Source organism: Synchiropus splendidus, chromosome 18, assembly GCF_027744825.2.
Source record: "Synchiropus splendidus isolate RoL2022-P1 chromosome 18, RoL_Sspl_1.0, whole genome shotgun sequence".
Classification (NCBI taxonomy): Eukaryota; Metazoa; Chordata; class Actinopteri; order Syngnathiformes; family Callionymidae; genus Synchiropus; species Synchiropus splendidus.
In genome coordinates this window covers 13,153,189-13,173,098 of record NC_071351.1, presented here as the reverse complement: position 1 = coordinate 13,173,098, position 19,910 = coordinate 13,153,189, and the positions used below count along the sequence as shown (strand labels likewise).

Below are 19,910 nucleotides of genomic sequence, written 5' to 3'. Positions count from 1 at the left end.
ACCGAAAGTATCAGTCGAGCGCCAAAGTTTCGCTTTCGTTTATGCGTCTCATTTAACTCTTAACTTCTGCATTAGACCTTCAGGCGTCCGCTCTGTTTGAAACTTTTAAACTGATATCTTATTGCGTTTTTTTGTGTCGTGAAGGACGTTTAAACTGCAAACGGGACTAAATAATAATACTAATAATAATTTGCTCCATGTGTCTGTTCGTGCTGGACTTGAGAACCGAAGATGGATGACGGCGCTAAAATGCACCTGAGGGACTGGCTGGTGGCTCAGGTGGACAGTGGACGGTTTGAAGGTCTGTGCTGGGACGACGACGGCAAAACCATGTTCAGGATTCCGTGGAAACACGCTGCCAAGAAAGACTATAACCAGTCAGAGGACGCAGCTCTGTTCAAGGTGAGAGCTGTCAATCACACAGCAATGTTAGTTATTCAAATCTCTATCGACAGGCTGTTCTTTTGTTTGGTCTGTGTAGTGCTGGAGTCTATCCCAGCTAGATGGGTTGAGAGGCAGGGGACACCCTGAAAAGGTTGCCAGTCAATCACAGCACACTTGTCTTTCACTAGTATTTTAAGCTTGCATGTTTTTGAATTACGGGGCAAACAATACACAAAAGAACATACACTTTTTTTTTTCAGGCCTGGGCAGTATACAAAGGAAAGTACAGAGAGGGGAAAGATGAAGCAAATCCAAGCATGTGGAAAACCAGACTCCGCTGTGCTCTTAACAAGAGCACAGAGTTCCAGGAGGTCCCTGAACGCAACCAACTGGACATCACTGAGCCTTATAAAGTGTATCGGATTCTGCGAGATGGAGATCAAGACACTGAACGCGGTAAAATAAATACATAAATAAATAAATGCGGTGGCTTTGTAATCCATGTATGTTCCAGTAAATCTGCGTCTTGTTATTTCAAGGTTCTTCTGGTCCAATAAATGAAGTCCAGAGGCGGAGGTTACAACAGAAACTGGTTTGTCAGGAGAATCAGGTTAGCCAAGACTTAACAGCTTTTCAATGGCATAACTCTTCCGAATCTTCATTCAAAAAATGTGACCTTGAACACTTGAAAATATTGTCATGTCACAAGTCAGTAGTGTGGACACCAAAAATGGGCTTGGTATGTGGCAAATAGAAAAAGAAAGGATAAATATTTGTGAAGCTTGCGCCACATTATGGTTTCCACTGCTGAAAATCTGTCGGTTAAGGTGAGTGTTGGGGGGTTTCATAATCATCACAGGCTATGTCCCATCGGTTTCTTTTTTTCAAACATATATATATATATATATATATATATATATATATATATATATATATATATATATATATATATATATATATATATATATATAAAGGTGTTACACATTTGGTGCTGCGGGGTAGCCCGTATATGAAGTTGTCATCAACCCTTAAAAAAAAAAAAAAAAACCACCTACATGCCTTGTGCAGATTGACATTTGTTTTTGTAACCCCCATGTCAGGATGACTCGTCCCCAATGTCTGGAGAGACAGACAATACGTCCATGGGTAAGACCCACACGCGAGGCTTGATTTCTTAAAATTCACAATCAAACAAAATAAATATAATATTTTTAAACAGTAAGCTAAATGGAGAACCCAAAATCCCCCTGGACCTGGATTTTGGGAAATATTTGGTGAAATATTAAACTCATTGTTTTGGTTCAGATAACCCACTGAGAGAACACATGTATTGCTTCTCACGAGGAGCCAACACTCGGAAACAGAGTCCGTCTTTATCCACGCTTCGCATTGCATTCACCGAGTCAGGTAAGTTTGAACATTGAGTTTCAAAGGACGTCCCTGATACTGATTTATTGTCTGCTCAGATTGCAGAATGCGAGTGACATTGCTGTACCACGGCATAAGCGTCACCCGAGTGGTCACCAGCAGCCCGGAGGGCTGCTTCATTCTGCAGGGCAGCGCTACGGTCGGCAACGAGGAGATCTACGGACGCTGCACTACGCAGCAGATCTCCTTCCCCTCGCCAGATCGTCTTCCCTTGTCGAAACACATGCGGGACGCCATGACCCTTCTGCTTGGTCACCTGAGGAAGGGCGTGCTCCTCTGGGTCGCTCCTGACGGGGTGTTCATCAAACGCTTCTGTCAGGTCCGAGTCTACTGGAGCGGCCCAGCAGCCAAGCACACCGACAAACCTAACAAGCTGGACAGAGAGAAAACATTCAAACTGCTTGATACGCAAACATTTCTCACAGGTACGATACCATTACTCCTCAATGTAATGTCCATTATAGCTGTTGCTGCACTGCAAGTCATCACATGCAATAAAAATCCCTGACATTATTTCAGAAAGGTTGAGTGTTATTTAATTCCTCCACAGAGCTCCACAACTTCTCCCATGGGAACGGTCCTCCTCCGTCTTATGAGATTGATCTTTGCTTCGGAGAGGAGTATCCAGATCCCAAAATAGCAAAAACCGAGAAGCTGATCATGGCGCGGGTGAGTCACTGCCTCTTTTATGAACATTCTGCTGAAGTTGTTGTTCTTTTTATCGACCAGCTTAAACCTCTGCACGCATGTAACAAACACTGCTTCTGTTTCATAACATGAAACCCCCCCCCAATTGTTAGCGTGATGCTCTGGCCCTCGCTCGCCAGTAGAGACAGGAAGCTGAGTTACAAGTGGCAGAGGAAGTGATAGTCGATGAGGACATGTAGAGGAAAGCAGGGTGATGACAGCAGATGAAGTTGGAGGGGGCTAACTTGCTATGGCAACCCCTGATGTGAAAGAAGAAGTTCATCACAGTCATTAGATCTCAGTCATTTTCTCAGTGTCTTAATTTAGGATGGAAAGTCCTGACAATATCCTTTTATTGAGCCCTTGCAACACCGGGGAAACACAGTTCCTTTAATTGTTATTATACGTTAATACGATTTTTAATGTTTGGAGAATGTTTATGTACCTTTGCTGTTTGGATTTCTTTTTTAATAATGTGTGAAGTAGTACCTTCAGTCATCAGATGTCCTCCTGCACTTACCTGTTATGTCCAGCAGGTTGTCCCCTTGTTTGCGGAAGAGCTGGCGAGGAGGCTCAACTTGGAGGAAGGAGGGAAGAAGAGGAGGACAGAGGTCATCAGTACGGATGGAGAGAGTTTGTAGAAGTGTTGGGAGAGAATAACTGCTCCTTATAGTCAGGAGAGACATTAACAGCAGAGGAAATGTATGTGTAGCCATAGTGGTGCCTTATAGAATTGCTGGCATGCATCGAGGGAAATTTAAAGTTCTTTGATTGCTTTTTCAGTCCTCACCGTGTGTAGGTGTGTGTGAACGATATTGATATTGCCACTTTATGAATCCCCATTTATTAATTCCCATGGAGTTTTTGTCTTTTTTTTTAATATCTAATTGACAGCCATCGAACTTATAGAAATGAAAGTGATCCTTTTCACCAAAGAATCACTGCAGGATTGCTAACTTTTCCTTTGTGAATAAATAAGAAATATAAATGTTTACAAATGCATGCCTGTTAATCAAAAATGTAAAAGTCAGTATTGAACTAATCGATTTGTATTTTTTCTTTTATCTGTGTCCGAATGTATTTCATCTTTGTACGCTTTAATGTAATTAGTTTTGTGTATTATTTACATATACTTAATAAACCAACACATTTAATCTATAAAGCTTTTTTCATTTATTTCTAGCGAACATCGTGTAACATTCACAATTTTTAAAAATATACATTATTTTTTTTCGTAGCTACCACATTTAAGAGGAAAAAAAAATGAACAATGGTTTTCTTTTTGAAAATAAAAAGAAAAAAAAAACTAAAGTGAAAGAGTGTGCTGAATCAGAGGAGATACCCGTATCTGAGTTTAAAATACTTTCATCATTTTCCCTGCGATCGGACAGTTACAGTACGTAAAAAAAAAAATTAAATGGGAAGATAAGCGTACAGTCAACACAGGAGTCAAGTATATACACAAAGCATCATGTTCCAACATGTTATTAGCAGAATAGCTCTTCCTTTATAGATGGAAAAATCACTGTGCGTGTCATCGAGTCTGCTAGTGTTTTCCCATTCTCAGAGATCATGTTAAGAACACATTGGAGGGTAATACCTTGCCCAGGTTGACTCCCAGTGTCACGAACTTTAAAGAAGGCAAAGATTTGCTTGTACACATTCAGCTTGCCTGCCCAGGCCGACATGTAGACATTGGCTCAGAAGCAAAAAACAAAATGTATTGCAAAAGTTGCATGAAATCTTTTTAGCATATTTACTGTACACAGGTACTATATATAGTCAATCTTTGTTCTCATACATATATATATAGATATTTATCTGCACTGTTTCAATAGTGTTGATATTACTGATTGAAGTCAATACCCTGCAGAAAACACTGTCAGTAAGTCGAAGAGTGAGACAATCATTACAAAAACAGTGAACACAGACAAGTGCTTGATTGTCTTACTGATATCTTCAGCTGCTGCTCCAGTTGAGGGGAGGAAATTTGGGAGGTGGGAAGGAGGGTAGTTGGACAACTTTTGGGCAACAGTGTGGGCACCCATGATTGCATGTTCATTTTATTCCCTCCCTGCAACCCTGCCTTGAGCTCTCTCCATTGTTTGTCTTGACATGTGCAACAGAGACAAGGAGGGTGTGTGTGTGTGTGCTTTATGTGTGTGTAAATGTGCAAGAGTCTACTGCCACTTCATCAGCTTGGAGCCATGAGGTAAATCCAGGAGGCTTTCATGGGTTGGTGGCAGAGAGTCCGGAGCGGACCAGCGGCGTTTGCGAGGTCGGGACAATATCTCCTGAGGATCCGCTGCCGTTGTCGGCACAGTTGCAGGTGGGTTTGCGGGAAGGGGTGGGGGAGGAGGAGGCGGGGGCATCTCCGCCCGACTGGACTCCGCTGCAGTCCTTGGTTGCGTGCGGTGGGCCCTGGAGCCACTGCGGGCGTGTGTCCGATGACTAGGATTGGGAGTCGGAGTGAGGACGAGGCAGACGTCCCCCTCGGCGAGCTGTCGGCAGGGAAGGCCGTACAACTGTGAGGTTCTCTGAGGTGAGCAGGACGACCAGCCTTTGTGTTGCACAAAGAACGGGTACTCCACCAACACTTTGAGTAACTCCTGCAGAGAGCATTAGAAGGAGAGACAAAATGTCAAACATGTAAAATGAATCTTAAATCAGCTCCTTCATCACTGACACTGACAGTAAAGGTGACATTGTGGCTTTCTTCTTCCTATTTTCCATTAAATCCTCTCTTTAGTAAATTTAACATCTATAATCTCCACTTGCAAGAAGGGTGAAGGTCACAAATCGTCATCACTGATTTGGAGATGATTGTTGTTGCACTTGGTTTCAATTTCATGAATTTATAACTCAAAGTTTTTGGACCAGCAACATACATTATCCCCATCTCCCCTCCCTTCTCCCTGTTTCACTCTCCTCATTCTATTGCTCAGAAAGTCCCTCAACTTTCTCTCTTTTCTCAAGGAAATTCATGATGTCATCAGCATAAATTGCATTACATTTTACACAAGGCTACGGATTGATAGTTCCCACAGCTGCACATCCTTTTATTCTCAAGGAGACTTGAATGGGCTGACCTGAGTGTTGCGGTCTGTGAGGTGAACTTGAAGGTGGCTGAAACCCTGAGCGCTGCTGGCGGAAATAAGCAGCACTGTGCAGGTGCTAAGGTGGAACTCCGGAGATGTGTCGGCACTTCTCAGGAAGTCCTCCGTCTTCAGCTCCTCGACACGCTTTAACCGCCCGCTGGCTAATTCGATAAGAGAACCCTTGGTGAAGTTCGGTAGGAGCGCAGGTGGAGATAGGTCGAGCGCAGGTGGTGAGCTGTGGTCTTTGTACTGTTTTAGATTCCTCTCTTTCCCTCGTTCTCTTTCCCTTTGAAGAACAATGTCTTGTCGTTGGTCTCTTTCCCTTTGTGACCTGCTTTGACTATTCCGCTGACTCAAAGGGGACTGCGGCGAGTTCCTCTGAAGCCTTGGACCTGACTCCATTTGAACATTGTATGGAGATGTTCCTGAGGGACAGTAGGGTGGATAAGCGTGGATCCGGGGATTTGGGGGTTCTACAGATCCCAAAGAGTAGTAAATGTGGGCTTCAGCTGATGGCGTACCCGTAGGGTCCAACAGGTCCCCTGAGCTTACCCTTGCATCTGTTCCGGTGGGGGGCAAAACAGAGGGGAGCTGACTGGAGCACATTTTGAGTAATCCATGATGTCTGTTCTGCTGTGAGGAATGTGTCTGCGGGGCCTCCTGAGCTTGAGAATCTGACAGAAATGTTCCTCCTGACGGGACACGAGGTGTCAGATCTTCCTGATGTCTCCTTGCCCCATTACTGTGAGGGCTTGAGTCCAACCTGGTTCTAATGCTATCGCTTCCATATTTGTCTGGGACTAAGGACCTGGTAGATGAGGCAGTCCTGCTGCCTGGACCATCCAGTCCATTAGGTCTTTTGCCCAAGTACCTGTGCCCAGATTCAACCAGTCCTGGGTCTTGTGAGTAAAGAGAGGTATGACCCAAAAAGTATGAAGGAGAAAAGTGTGAGGGAGTGTAGTCACGTCGACCACTGCTGATGTACGACCACATGTCTCGAGAATCTGCTGGAAATGGAGTCTTAAATGAGGTGCTGGAGGATGATGGAGATGGAAAAGAGAGGGGGCCCTCTCCTCTGAGCCACCTCGAAGTGAGGGACAGTGGTGAGGGAAAAGTATCATCCCGCCACGCAGGGGACCCGGGCCCTCTCCGCTCCCCTGGATGCCCTTGAAAAATGGGGAGTGAGACAGAAGAGTTATAGTTCAGGTGCCATGGCAAAGGTGTGGGTGCGGGCAGGGGTGCCGGAGCAGGTAGAGGAGGGGGAGTGTGTAAAAGATGTGTATTTGGGGTTGACAAGGCTCGATGCTTGTCGCTGAGGTCTGTTCCTCCCTCCCCTCTCCCTGCATTGGACCTACTCCGGAGAGGCACAGGTGGTTTGAATTCATGCAGAGGGAGGTCAGATGAGCCTTGCCGAGACTCCCTTTTCTTTGGAGGGAGGCACTCTTTGTTGCGGTCGGGGCTGGGATTCATGGGTGGGCTCCAGCAGCACTGGGGGGCCCCCTGTGATTGGGTATTGGCTAGGTCACATGGGCCTCACGGGAAAATGGGTGGCACAGACAGAGAGCGGGGTTGCTACACGGCATCACTGTCGGATCACTGTTGATTCTTTCGCACTGAAGCTCCTCTGACCTGTGGAGCACATGAAAGACCGTCAGAAACTGAAAACAAGGACAGACTTTCCCCGATAAAACTAACTTGGCCCACCACCTGCACAGTCGAGTCGCCCCAGCTGTGCAGTAAAGCGAACTTTAAACGACTCTCGCCATTGAGAGAGCCATTGTTGTCTCAGTGGAAAACAAAGAGACGGAAACTTGAATATGGCACTCCTGGTAGAAGTTACAAATTAGATATTACCTCTGTGCTTTGGTGCCAAAGTTACTCATTTCATTCAAACATATGACTCCCACTCGTGGGCTAAAAATACTCTTTGAAGCCAATATGGAGGATGGGAAGTGTGAAAACACACAGAGAGATGAGGCAGAAGGAACATCTTCATCTCCCAACTCTCGGGGGACGATTGAAATATGCAGATGTGTTTTATTGTGCCCGCTTCATGAGCCACCCCCACATCACCGACGGGTGCTCTTTGTTTTCTGAATAAGCTTACTACCAGCGCCTGCTACGACACACACGCCCTTCTTGTCTCAGCTACAGACATACAAATACTCCCTCAGGCATCACTCCCGCAGTGATAGTCAAAGCTGGTCACCACCCACCCAAAAGCTGACAGAAACACTGTTGATCTCACCACCGGTTGTTGATGCATCCACTTGTCTTTACATATTAATTATTTGTCACAGGAGGGATGTTTGTGTGTTTATTTGTTGTGTGTCAGAGAATTGCAGCCCGTTTCATTCAGTGCGAAGTGTGGGGGAGTCCTGCTAACTATCCGGCGACCAGTTTAATGGGTTCTTTTTGAAGTGATGGCTGCCACGCTGACACCCCATCTTGTCAGAAGATGCCCTGGCGCCTCCCCTCCACCAGCCACAACAAGTGCAGCGCCAAGCATGGACCCGCCACTCAGCCCCTCGCTCACCCCAAGTCTGTCTCAGAAGCTTATCCCAACTCCCTGCCGTCTCGGCATCCATCACACCGTCGCCATGACAACTGTGTCCACGCACACACTGAGTCGGCTGCAGAGGTTAGATGAGGATACTCCACAGAGAGGCGGATAAACTGTTGCTCATATAAGTCACTCGGTCCAAATGCAGAATGAGTGTTAGAGTAGTGCAAGCTGGTGGTGCATCAGAGTGGAAAGCTGAAAACTAGGAGGTGAGAAAGGAGGGTGCGTTTTGTGTGTGTGTCAGAAGAGGAACACAGGTTGATACGTGTTCTTCTGAAAGTTTTCAGGATCGACGATCGATGCTTGGTAGCAGCCCTCAATTTTTTTTTGTTCATATGGAAGCGATTATGAGTCTCAAAACTGTTAGCCGAGACTCATACATTCACAGTGTCTTTTATTCATACCCTGCCATAATATTCTTTTCAAAGAGCCAAACCCGTAACTGAAAAACCTATGTGATTGAAACAACTGTGCAAAGTAGTTTGTGACAAATACACCATTGTAAAATACTATTAAATCTTACTCTTTATGCCTATTTCAACACCTCCAGACTCATTAACAGCACACAAATCTATAGCTTTTTTTTTTAGAACAGCCGTGCGCCAATAAAAAGCAGCTGTCATAATATCACCTTCTTTCACAAATACGGCATTTACTTTGCACCAAAACTACACTTAACAAACTTGATTTGAAAACTATAAAAGCAGCAAATATGGCTGGACACGGTGGCACAAAAACAAATGCAATAATCTAGTGTTAAACACGAATGTGTTTTTTTTCTGTGTAATATTTTGAACATATAATCTGAGCAGAAAATCACAATTTTTTCCCTCCTTTATTTAAAATAATATTATAATAAAATTAATTATGTTGAAAACAAGTTAGTATGTAGAGAACGATGAACAAACACGCATGGTTTATTCATTTAATATCCACCCTATATTGCGTGAGTTCAAGCGTAGGAAAACACTATGATGAATTTTCTGATCACGTCGAGAACACGACTCTTTTCGGTCAAAATGTGACGCTGTGTAATTTAGAGTTAGATCTAGTCAGCATGACTCAATCTATAAATAACCTGTCCTCAAATGACTCCTTTTCTTGTTTTGTTTTCATGTCTTGACAGGATCCAAAGACTTGATTTGAACCTGCCAGAAAGTAGGAGCTAACAAAGAGGCACAATTGTGTTTGTGGAGGAGTTTGCAGAGAAATGTCTTCTGACAGAGCACTCCTACACCGTTCAGACTCACACAAAGAGCTGGAGCATTTCGACTGGAGTTGCGGCGCTGCATCTGTGAGAGCGACATCACACACATGATGATGTGGCGCTTGTCTCGATGGTCGCTATTAGATCTTTAAAAGCAACTATCATTTTTGCTGCATTTTTTTAAAGTTCTGTGCCAAACTGCTGACATAATAAACTTTTATTTCCTTAATTCTCTGCTCAGTTATTAATGCTCCAACAGTGACTCCAGAATTCAACACCATATCAGTTGCATCTTTTTAGTAATACTTGCGATGAGCAGCTTGACTGACCTTTCGTCCCGGCTGAGCCACAGTGATGGTGGTCATTCATAATCCAGTCCTCCCAGTCGGCCGGCCCACTCCTCTACTCCTAACTGCTTCTCACCAGTTTCTACTCCCACAACAGCTACACCATGTGTCTGATCTGTATGCAAAAAAATAATAGCAGCAAGCCCACCAAACTGTGGGAAAGAACTGAAAGCCTGCTATCCTTCTTTGTCTGAGTGTGTGTGAGAATGTGTGTGTGTGCAAAGAGCTGAGGAAATGAGTAATATCTAGCAGTGAGAAACATGTCTGCTATGCACAGCCACACAGGCAGGCCAGTTGCTTTTGCCGCCCACTTGCTTCAATCACAGTGATACACACACACACACACACACACACACACACACACAAAGTGTGTACATACTATCTGAACAAGCGCGAAGGATGTATAGATAATATATGAGCCGGGATATGGCGCCTCTTTGTATGGTTCTCGTACCACTATAACTCTCAGCTGTCACAGTGAAGTGGCCAGAAAATGAATTGGACAATAAAGGAGAGCAGGACGGAGCGAGCGATTAGGGACGTGGTAGGAGGCCCGTCCCACATGTTGGTGCTGCTGCTGACTCAAAACCAGATTCATCGTTCTCATTCAGGATATGCAGACATTTAAGCAGATGCTTTCATGTCGTTCACTTCTGGGTAGGTCGGAGATATTGTCACAGAAAAACACCTCCTGGAACTGTGTCAATGATAGTGTTGACACGCTGACAAAAATAATTCAAACGCCAGGATTGAATTGACTTCAGTTGGGATATGTTCAGAAGCAAGACGCCTTTTGGATTCAAATCATAAAACAGTAATGACCTGGATGAATGGGAACTAAAGTTAATAAATGTCTTGGAGGAGCGTCTTTGCAAGGAACAAAATGTATATTATGACTCATAAAAAAATGTCAAAAGTTCAACCTTAATATGGACTGTAACTGAAACAGAAATTGTTTGTTGAATTTATTCATCAATATAAGAAATTTTATCAGACTATTCAATTCAATTATTATAGTGTGATGATAAAACTATATTTTTGTCTGAGTAAATAACAGTTTTTATGAACATATTCCATCCATTGTTTTAATGTCTCCCAGTTTTTATTTAATTTACAAAGTTCTCCAAGAGCAGACAGGAGAAATGCTTATTTTCTTTCTGTGAGACTCACGCTGAATAACCACCCATGCGTTGTGTTACTTTCCTTAAACTTTGACTTTAATCCCTCGAAGCATGCAAACACTGTCTTGCATTGACCAACAGTAAATTGGAGCTTAACCTTGACCGTCTCATCTTCTGTGGCGTGGAAAGCTAATCAGACTAGAAGCTGGACTTTGGCTCACAGGTCGCGCTGGACCTTTCCACCAGTGAGTCGACAATTGCAAGTAACAACTTGTTAAGACCTTCAGGTGACACTCAAAGCTTCAGTCCAAACAGAAACTCTGCTTTCTATTCTTCTGACAAACTGCTTTATTTAACACGTATTTCATTTCCTTTTATTTTTTCTTCTTTAAAAATTTTTTTTTTTACACTTCTTAAATCATAATAAAGATGATTTGAAGAATAATAATAACAATGCTAAAACATTTTCATTGGAAATTAAAAGACAATAGTTCATATTTTATTTTGTTACAATTTACACCACTGAATATCATTTTCAAATTTTGTAAGTTTGTTATTTTTGAATACGAAAAAAACATATATATATATATATAATTTGTCTATTAAGTCAATATAAATTATATTTCGCTTCTGTTTTTCTAAATTTTTAAAAACTGTGTTCGTAGATGTTAAATATATTCAGCTGCCGATATGGAATTTAGTGCAACAAGTCATTGTGGAATAGAAAGATCTCCGCATCAAAGTTTGTTTACTACCATTTTGATGTATAGAAATGACTGTGTCGCTCATCTTGTGTTTGCACGCTGTGATATTTAGCCCACTGAAGTCGCACACGCACTCACAAACTGCTGTCACTCATTTGTGGAACCACTGAAGGTACACACTTTCTCCAGCCAACGCTTTCTACCTCTGCATGTCTAACTGGCTTCTAATCAGCGCACCACACACCCACTCACACACTCTGGGTCACACTCAGACAAGTAAGGTCAGATGAGTCAGACAACAGCCATCAAATCATCATGGTGGAGGAGAAGCCAGGGTCGAAGACAAACCCTGCCGCTCCGCCATTGAAAATAGCTTGTCTTTTTCTTTCTTTCTTCCCCTCCTCCGGCCGGTATCAGGTGTCCGATCACGTTTCAGGCTCGGCGAGGGATCTGTGATGGACGTCTGAGGCAGCAGAATTTGTTTTTTCGCTGAATGTTACAGATCTGAACGCAGAGGAGAGTAGAAAGGACATGGCGGGTGAATGGGCCAGGGAAAGTTGGGAGGGAGGGAGGGCAGAGGAAGTGAGTACTATTAGCCTTGTGCCATGGCTTACTCCACAAAGAACCATATAAGCTGATAACAGGACAGGTGATAGGAGAGATGGCTCATTGGGAGCGCAGCCAGGTTCTTCGCGGTGGTTAAAAGTACAGAGAGACCTGTGCTCTTCAAGCAGCCAGGCGATTAGTGACAGGTAGAAAGAGACTCGAGAGTGACGGTGGTGATGTATTGCTGGGTTAATCCCTTACTGGTACGTCCTAAGGAGGGCTTAGTATAGTTCTGGGAGGAAATCCCCCAGTGCAGTTGTACAGGCCATTAGCCCCTGGGGTATAAATAGGGCAACTATGACTCCTTAAGCTGGCTTTTACGCAGCATCAGTTAAAAATATGGCTTAACTAATAACAGCCAGTCAGCAGAAGCAAAAAGAATTCCTCCTCCCTGGGTTCTCCTGTTCCGAGCACTTCAGCGTAGCCCCTAAAAATACACGCAGACATGCGGCGCACTTACTCGCGAGGTGTCAGAGGTCAGCACAACAAGTGGAACAGTTAGCTGGTACTTCACTTAAACCTCGAGTCTGACATTTTCAAAAGTGGGCGCCATGTTGTTGTCATTCATTGACATTTAAGTGTCTAGTTTCATTTTTGCACTTTTCAGCACTCTCGGGCTGATAATGTGGCTCTTATGAGGCATCGACCCTCCCTGAATTTCAAACCGCAAAGGTTCTGATATGTTTCTACTCACAGCGACATTCATTTCAAGGGGGCTTAATGATAATGTGTCTCTTTATAAATCACCATGACTTCAAATGCGTCAGCCGCCAAAAGACTTCACAATGTCCTCTCATGCATAGTAAGTACATGAATGACTTACACAATAGATTTTTGTTTTTGTTTTTTGTTTCATCTACTGCAGGGCAACAGTTAAAGTCAACAGGCCCAGACTCAATCCAAAAAACACTTGCATCTTTTCTAGGGGTCGTACCCAGGTGAGTCATCTCTGTACGGCTTCCTCCGAGTTGGACAGGCCCAAAACACCTCACTAGGGACCCGTTCAAAAAGAAGACCAAGAAACTGGGCCAGTGTGGCTCGAGTATGAACTTCATTTCACTGCTGGTTGGTAATTTTAAGACAGCAGTTATGACTGGAGTCATCATGACAGCTTCTCTGTCAAAGCAAAAGTAGTTATTTTCACGTAAATATGAACTTTTTTTTAACATCAATATGAAGGATTGTCAGTTCCTGCAGCAAGAAGGAAGTCCAATCCCCTCAAATGGTTGGGGTTCTTTCCTCCAATGAGATGTCAAGAGTGTCACATTGAAGAGTGGTTTATCTATGGTTTGTAGAAAAGCACATGACCTCTCTCCTTTATCTATCAGAGACGGCCAACACTTGAGTAAAGAATCCTTTTTAAACAACAAAGGTTCTCAGAGAGAGCAAAACTCTGTCAATAAAGACTCCTTTAAAGAACTAAACTTCGATTCCCTAACCAGGAATTGATCCCAGGGCACAGTGGTGACGGTGAAGCCGGGGAGTACATACTATATATCTTGCACTTAAAGCCTGAATTGAGGGTTAAAAAATGATCCAGCTCTCTCCCTAAATTGAATTCGTCTGTTGCATGTCCTGTCTCACACACTTCCCCAAAAATTCATTACTTTGAACACAGACAAACCAACACCGACATGGTTTAAATCCAGAGAAGGAATGGCAGAAAGGAGCTTTGCTGATTGATTTTGTCACGCAGTGTTGGGATCAGACTGAATGGCAGCTCCCACTGGTTCTTAGATCAGTCTACTGTTGTCACTCACTCACCACCTCTCATCATTCTCTTTGCTTCAGAACTATCACAGCTGACTGTTGGCAACTGTCTCAGTACAAGTTATGGCTGTATTTCATCCAAACTGAATTTGCAAGCTAAGAACAACAGTGTTGACTTGAACATTTAAAAAATACATTTGAATAACACAAACTAACTGAATATCTTGGAGAATAAATGGAAATACTGAGATGCCTTTCTAGATGTGGGTTTTACATGCTAAAATATGCCCTTTAGAATCCCATAATGCATGGCAACAGTCAATTAGTAAAATGTTAGTTTTAGTTCGTGTTTAGTAAATGTCAGGTTTCCACTGAATCAAAAGTTTTGGCGCCCTCTATGGTTGTGTTAGACACAGATATATGCAGAGAATGTATCAAAAGGTTACTCAGGTGACCGGGTCCCATGTGTGAGTCTAAAGGTCACAAACAAAGTGTGTGAACATTGTGTGTGTAACTTCTTCCTCTTCCAGAAAACTGTTTTTCATCTGTTTTAGGATTAAACTGATGCATTCATCGACATTTCTTTCAAAGGGATGATCGTATGAATAAGGGGAACACAGGGATTAGGTGGCAACAGTTCCAGATTCCATTGTGCGTATGCCAACGCATGCGTGAGAACGGATTTGCCACTGTTGGCACTTCTCCACGGAAGCTGCAAGTCATACTGGGATCCTCACAGTTAACTGGTTGAGCTGTAAAATGTCAGCAAGCTGCGAGCAAATGCAGAGAAGAGACAATGGTGGCGTCTCCCTTTGGCAACTGAAGCACCATTCAGCTGGAGAGTGACTGTCTAGACAAACCTCACAGATACTGTCTGCGCTACTTTTATTTCTGCTGACATTCAAGGCAAGCCAGCTATATATTTTCATTATTACCTTTCCACTGTCAACGCTCCCACACCAAACTGATGCCAGACGGTAGAGAATTTTACTCAACACAGGAAAGTGTAGGTGCTAAAGTTGATGTTCAACAGGAAAGAGTGGGCTTCAATTTTAATAACGTGTTTTCTATTACCTGCTAAAGGGTACGCGGATAGAAGACTTTCATAACAGCTTGATTCAGGGCATTTGAAAGTATAGTTTTTGCTCTCAAACATGCTGGAAAAGATGTATTTTTATGTAACTGATAGTGGCGGCTCTAGAGATTTAGCAGAATTTAACATAATTTAAAGGAAAGTAGTGAACTAGTTTTACTTGACAGAAAGCAATTTTTCTTTTTTTTAAAAAGTCATTCGTGGTGTCTGAAATGCATCTCCTTTGTCCTGTTGCCAAATAGTGCTGATTCAGCAGATAATTCAATCCTTCAGAGAAAGGGTTTTTGGTAAAGTTTTAGATTGGGGAACACATATTAACTATTAATAAGGGGCAATAATCTGCTATTATGATGCTGTTTGGGTAAACTGTAGTACTTTGCAGTCCTGAATTACTGCCGCCAATACACATACAAATACATCATTAATTTACACAAACATCAACCCGAATCTAACTCTGGATTTTTTTATTGTTGAGGAGGAAAATATAAAAGACTTAAGTGGTGGGTGGGCAACTGGATTTTGGCGGTAAAGCCTCTCTATATCAATTTTGGAATTTGTAACTTGAGAATTTGAGAGTGTTTTTGTTTAACTTGTAACTGGTGAAGCAGTGAAACAAAAACTTTTTTAAATTTTATGACCCGACATATATACGAAAATCCGGTCATCTTAATGGGTGTTAAATTTCAGGGCCGGCCCTCTCAAGAGGCGACCCAAACTGTGTGGAAATGCAATCATATATGGGAATGCTACTATGCTATTTCATTTGACTTTGAATGAAACCGCAAAGTGAGTTTGGATGAGGATAATATTACCGCCAAGTCTTGGTTTTCTTCCTTCAAGAGCTGGCTGTTTACAGACAAAATGAAGAAAGTGGCCACCACCGTCCATCCAAGTGTGTTCAGTAACACCTCCATGGAAGACCTGGGTCCATTAACATTATCACTTGTTGCTTCTTTCATCCGTCTGTCTGCAAGAATGCCTTTTCAAATGCATCAGGTTCAGTAATGTCTCGCGGTCAAGTTAATAGAAGCGAGCAAAGCGTCTGATTCTATTAATACTCTGCTGTCTGATCTCCACAAAGGTTCCAAGGATTTCCCGGAGTGACCCTGTCTGAATCGAAAAGCAAGTCAAACTAAAAAGAGCTGAAAAACTAAAGGAGATAAAAGGTAAGAAATGCGGGAGCTCTCACTTTAGGGACAGTTTCGGGACACTATTGATGCGATTTTTCAGAGAGTCTCCGATTTCTTTGCCGAGTTGTTGCTGATACTGTGTTTGTGTTTCTTGACAAAGCAGTTTTGCTGTCTCAACTTGCTGAAAGGCGGGTCCGGTGAGCCGTCCGTGGGTGTGTGTGGTGGGTGGTGGGGTCCAGAGGTGACTGACCCTCATTGTAGATGAAGTGCGGAGGTGGCGGAGAACATGCCAGTGTGAGCAAAAGAGGGCAGAAGATACAGTGGCAAAGAGCAAAGGCAGATGATTAAGGAGCCACACAAACAGCGCCGTTTCGCTGCCTCTCTAATGCAGCTCATTTCTAAATCAACCGATTTCCAATGGGATGCTCCACCTGGCAGGTGTGTCTGTCGCCCTAAAGACGTCTGGCACTGAGTCACTAGTATCCAAGCAGCTGCCTCCGTGTGGATTATTCATCACACTTCTGGCTCTCTGGCTCTGATCCCCACTTGGTTTCCATCCTTCTCCAACTGCTGATTCAGTAACAGAGGCCAAGCTGGTCAACTTCTGTCACAAATGAGACAAACTCGCAGCACATGCAGTCATGCGAGGGGTAACTGACTCTTTCATCACCCGGCATTCAAAAATAAACAATCCTGAAGGCATCTTGATGAGAAGTTTTCTTTCCTCTCACCTCCATCAGAGCTTCAAACTTTGAGCTTTTGCTGAGGTCATGAGCCACAGAAAAATGTGAGACATTACAGGATTGCTTTTGCCTTCTTGATCTCTATTTTCGTTCGATGTCGAACTATATGGCAGACCGATCTAAACAATTCTTCAACTTTCAAGTTCTGTAATCCAGTTTGAATGTATTTCATTTCATTCTTACTTTCCCCCCTCTTTTACCACGTCTTTTTCAGACACTATAAAATATTTCCCCCCAAGTTTCCCAAGTTTAAATCATGAAATAAAATGCTTGCTTTAGTTTTTGCCTCCAATTTCTCACATATTATATTGCTTTTGTCACCCTCTCATAATTCAATTGGATTGTTAACTATTTTGTTTTTAATTCTGTGAACACTTTCTGTGAATAATTGCATTTTAAATATAGTAATTCTTTAGCTTTTTTTCTGAAATATAATAGTCATATATGTATAATAATACAATACCAGAGGCCACTTTTATTTATTTATTTTTTAATGATTACATCTTTATTGCTATTTTTCATACTTCATGATGAGTAAATCATTGTATATCGTTGCACGGCTTTTGAGTTCGGGAGATAAAGCCCTTTTTTTTTTTTTTTTATCACATTTGAAATATAGTGAAGTAATTGCCACAAGATAGACCTCTTCTTCTCACGCATGTGTCTGGCTGAGCTCACACCCGGAGTGTGTGCTGTAGTAGTGCGAGGTGCAAGGGTGTCTGCACAGAAGGTAGGTGGAGAGGCATGAAGGCGCTCCGTGATTATGATAGGTGATAGATTATATAACATGTAGATTGCATAAGGAGAAATAATTTCAGCTCCAGATATTGCTGAGGTATATAATCTGGTCGTAGGCGTATGTAAACAAATGTACTGCTCATTTGTTCTTAAAAAACACGGTGTGGGTGTCTGAGTAAACTCAAGTGTTTTCAGATGTCTTTTCCATCATATCAAAAGTGCGATGTGGGAATGCTGGCACGTTTGTGTACATTGTGAACGAGGGCGTCTTCACTGCGAGCTCCCACTCTCTCACTTCTCCACTTCAGAAGGATCTGCTTGAAAAGGACTGATCCTCCTTTGACAGATTTTTTAGAAGAGTCTGAGTCTTTTGAGACGAGTCTGTGTGCAGCCGCGCTGGTTTTGTTACTCCGTCAGTCACGGTGACGACATCCTGCTGGATGTGTTGTGTGTGAAGTCATAGAAATGAGTACTGTAGAGGCTCGGTGTGCCACTGTGCTGTGCTCCATGCATGAGTGTGCTCCTGTAAAAATAGACTTCTTAAAGGGCCAGCAGCAAATGTTTCCCACAAGAGACAGATCCTCAGGGTGTCACAACTCGAAGAAATATGGGATGAGAGCACTTGCTCCAGTTGTGTTTAAACCAAAATAATTCAGAGGCGCTCCGATACATCCTTCGGTGATACGGTGCTGATACAGCAGATCAGCAGGAGGCATCAAATAAAGCCTGTCCTGAGGTGCAAATTTCTCCTCGCAAAAAGAGCAGAGTCTGTTGAGGTGACATCAGCGCTCAAATAAGTGAGTTAAGTTTGCAAGGACGAAGATGAACACGTCACTTGGCTGTGAACTGAGTGAACCTGTGATGTTCCTATATGCAGCATATGGGATATCAACGCAGGCAGAAGGACGCCGGAGCCGGAAAAAGACACAGGAGAGATCATAAATGTGCTCAATTAAACCTATGCACAGGTTTGGATTCCAGCAGACGCAGCGTTGCAAAATGAAATTCTAAGTGGAGTTTGGACGCTCTGCCAATTTATATTTATATATATTTAAGTAATAAGTAATAACAATAAGTTTGGCAGGAATATCAATGACGACGCTGCTTGCTTGCAAACAAACTGAGAAGTTTGACAACAAAAATCAAAGTAGAAAAGTTGTTCTCTTTTCTAATTTTCCCTGACTCAACAACCGCACCCTCATCACTCATATGTGTCCTTCCTAGTTTAAATGGACTTCTCCACTGCCGCCCCCCCCCCTCCTCACGTCTATCTCCGGACCAGGGCTATTTAAGCCCACAGTTCTAATTCTGAAAGTCCTGAGGAGCCCTAAACCTGAGTGATGAAGCCCCACCAACCACATCACTGTCTGCCTTGTGTGGATTAGTCACACTCACACCCACACGCCGGCTCCCTATCATCACATTATAATTGTTCTTATGACTGCTAACACTTGCCATTCATGGACGCAAAGTTTAAAACACACTCCCCCCCCCCTCGCACACACACACGCACACGACAGCAGCCACGTACCTCAATGAGTGTGTTCCCAAAGCCGGTACTAGATAGTTGACTCATTGGATCAGGCAGCAGCAACAGCGGGCGCGTAGGAATATCCAGTGTTGAGACTGCGAGTCTCTCTTCCTCCTCCCTACATCCTAGTCCTGCCTCTCCTCCTTCTCACTCTCTAAATGCTTCTTTGCTCTCTCTCTCTCTCTCCCGCTCTCTCACTCGCTTGATCTTTCCCACCCACCCCCTCTCCCTTTTCTTACCTCTGACTGACACACATCCTTCAGCATACACTTCTGAGGGAGTCTCTGAGGCACACACAAGACAACTTTTCTCACCGCCTAATATGCTCTGCCTCGAAAGGAGTGTATAATTAGACAGCGGTAATACAGTCGGGCTCATTGTGGGAGCTTCAGCATTGCTGCTCATGTTTGGCTGGAGGCCCAGAGCTTCACTCATTAACCTCCCTCAAGCTGCAGACCGGCCCAAAGCTTGTGCTATTTGCTGCAACACCTCAGCCTCTTAGCACATCAGCCAATCAGCAGGATGAAGGCGAAGGTGTGCTTGAATGTGGAACTATAGGTGACTGAGCTAAACATGATCACAAAGCATTGACCTCCCCCAGCAGGTGCGGAGACACTCGTGCAGTTTTTGCCTCACCATCTGCTCATCATGTGTTTCAGAATGAAGCAAGAGAAATACACACATCTCATTGCGAAATCACAACATCACTCGGTCATATGGTTCTTACACTGTAATGCCCCAATTTCCATCACATGCCTGGTGTAAAACCCTGGAGGGATGATTCCTTTATCTCACTCCGCTAAATAAGGAAGGAAAAAAC

General features: G+C 43.3%; 2 protein-coding genes across 4 annotated transcripts; one reads left to right on the top strand and one right to left on the bottom strand.

The window, feature by feature from the left end:
• Positions 1-32: 32 nt before the first annotated feature.
• On the top strand, positions 33-3,635 carry irf10 (interferon regulatory factor 10). Of its 2 annotated transcripts, none has more exons than XM_053849869.1 (8): positions 33-402; positions 645-840; positions 924-994; positions 1,485-1,530; positions 1,690-1,791; positions 1,851-2,237; positions 2,363-2,481; positions 3,036-3,635. In XM_053849869.1, exons 1-8 carry the CDS (start codon positions 232-234, stop codon positions 3,138-3,140), a joined length of 1,197 nt encoding a protein of 398 aa, XP_053705844.1. In that variant the 5' UTR covers positions 33-231; the 3' UTR covers positions 3,141-3,635. The 2 variants fall into 2 exon arrangements, with proteins under 2 accessions (XP_053705844.1, XP_053705843.1); XM_053849868.1 differs by having other exon boundaries at positions 3,033-3,635.
• Positions 3,581-19,259, bottom strand: zmp:0000000926 (ataxin-1-like). 2 transcript variants are annotated; one of them, XM_053849865.1, is made up of 3 exons: positions 19,091-19,259; positions 5,589-7,226; positions 3,581-5,108 (listed from the first exon to the last, which is right to left on the bottom strand). In XM_053849865.1, the coding sequence occupies exons 2-3, from the start codon at positions 7,065-7,067 to the stop codon at positions 4,680-4,682; spliced, it is 1,908 nt and encodes a 635-aa protein (XP_053705840.1). In that variant the 5' UTR covers positions 7,068-7,226; positions 19,091-19,259; the 3' UTR covers positions 3,581-4,679. The 2 variants fall into 2 exon arrangements, with proteins under 2 accessions (XP_053705840.1, XP_053705842.1); XM_053849867.1 differs by lacking the exon at positions 19,091-19,259 and adding an exon at positions 9,697-11,186.
• Between the last annotated feature and the right edge of the window lie 651 nt (positions 19,260-19,910).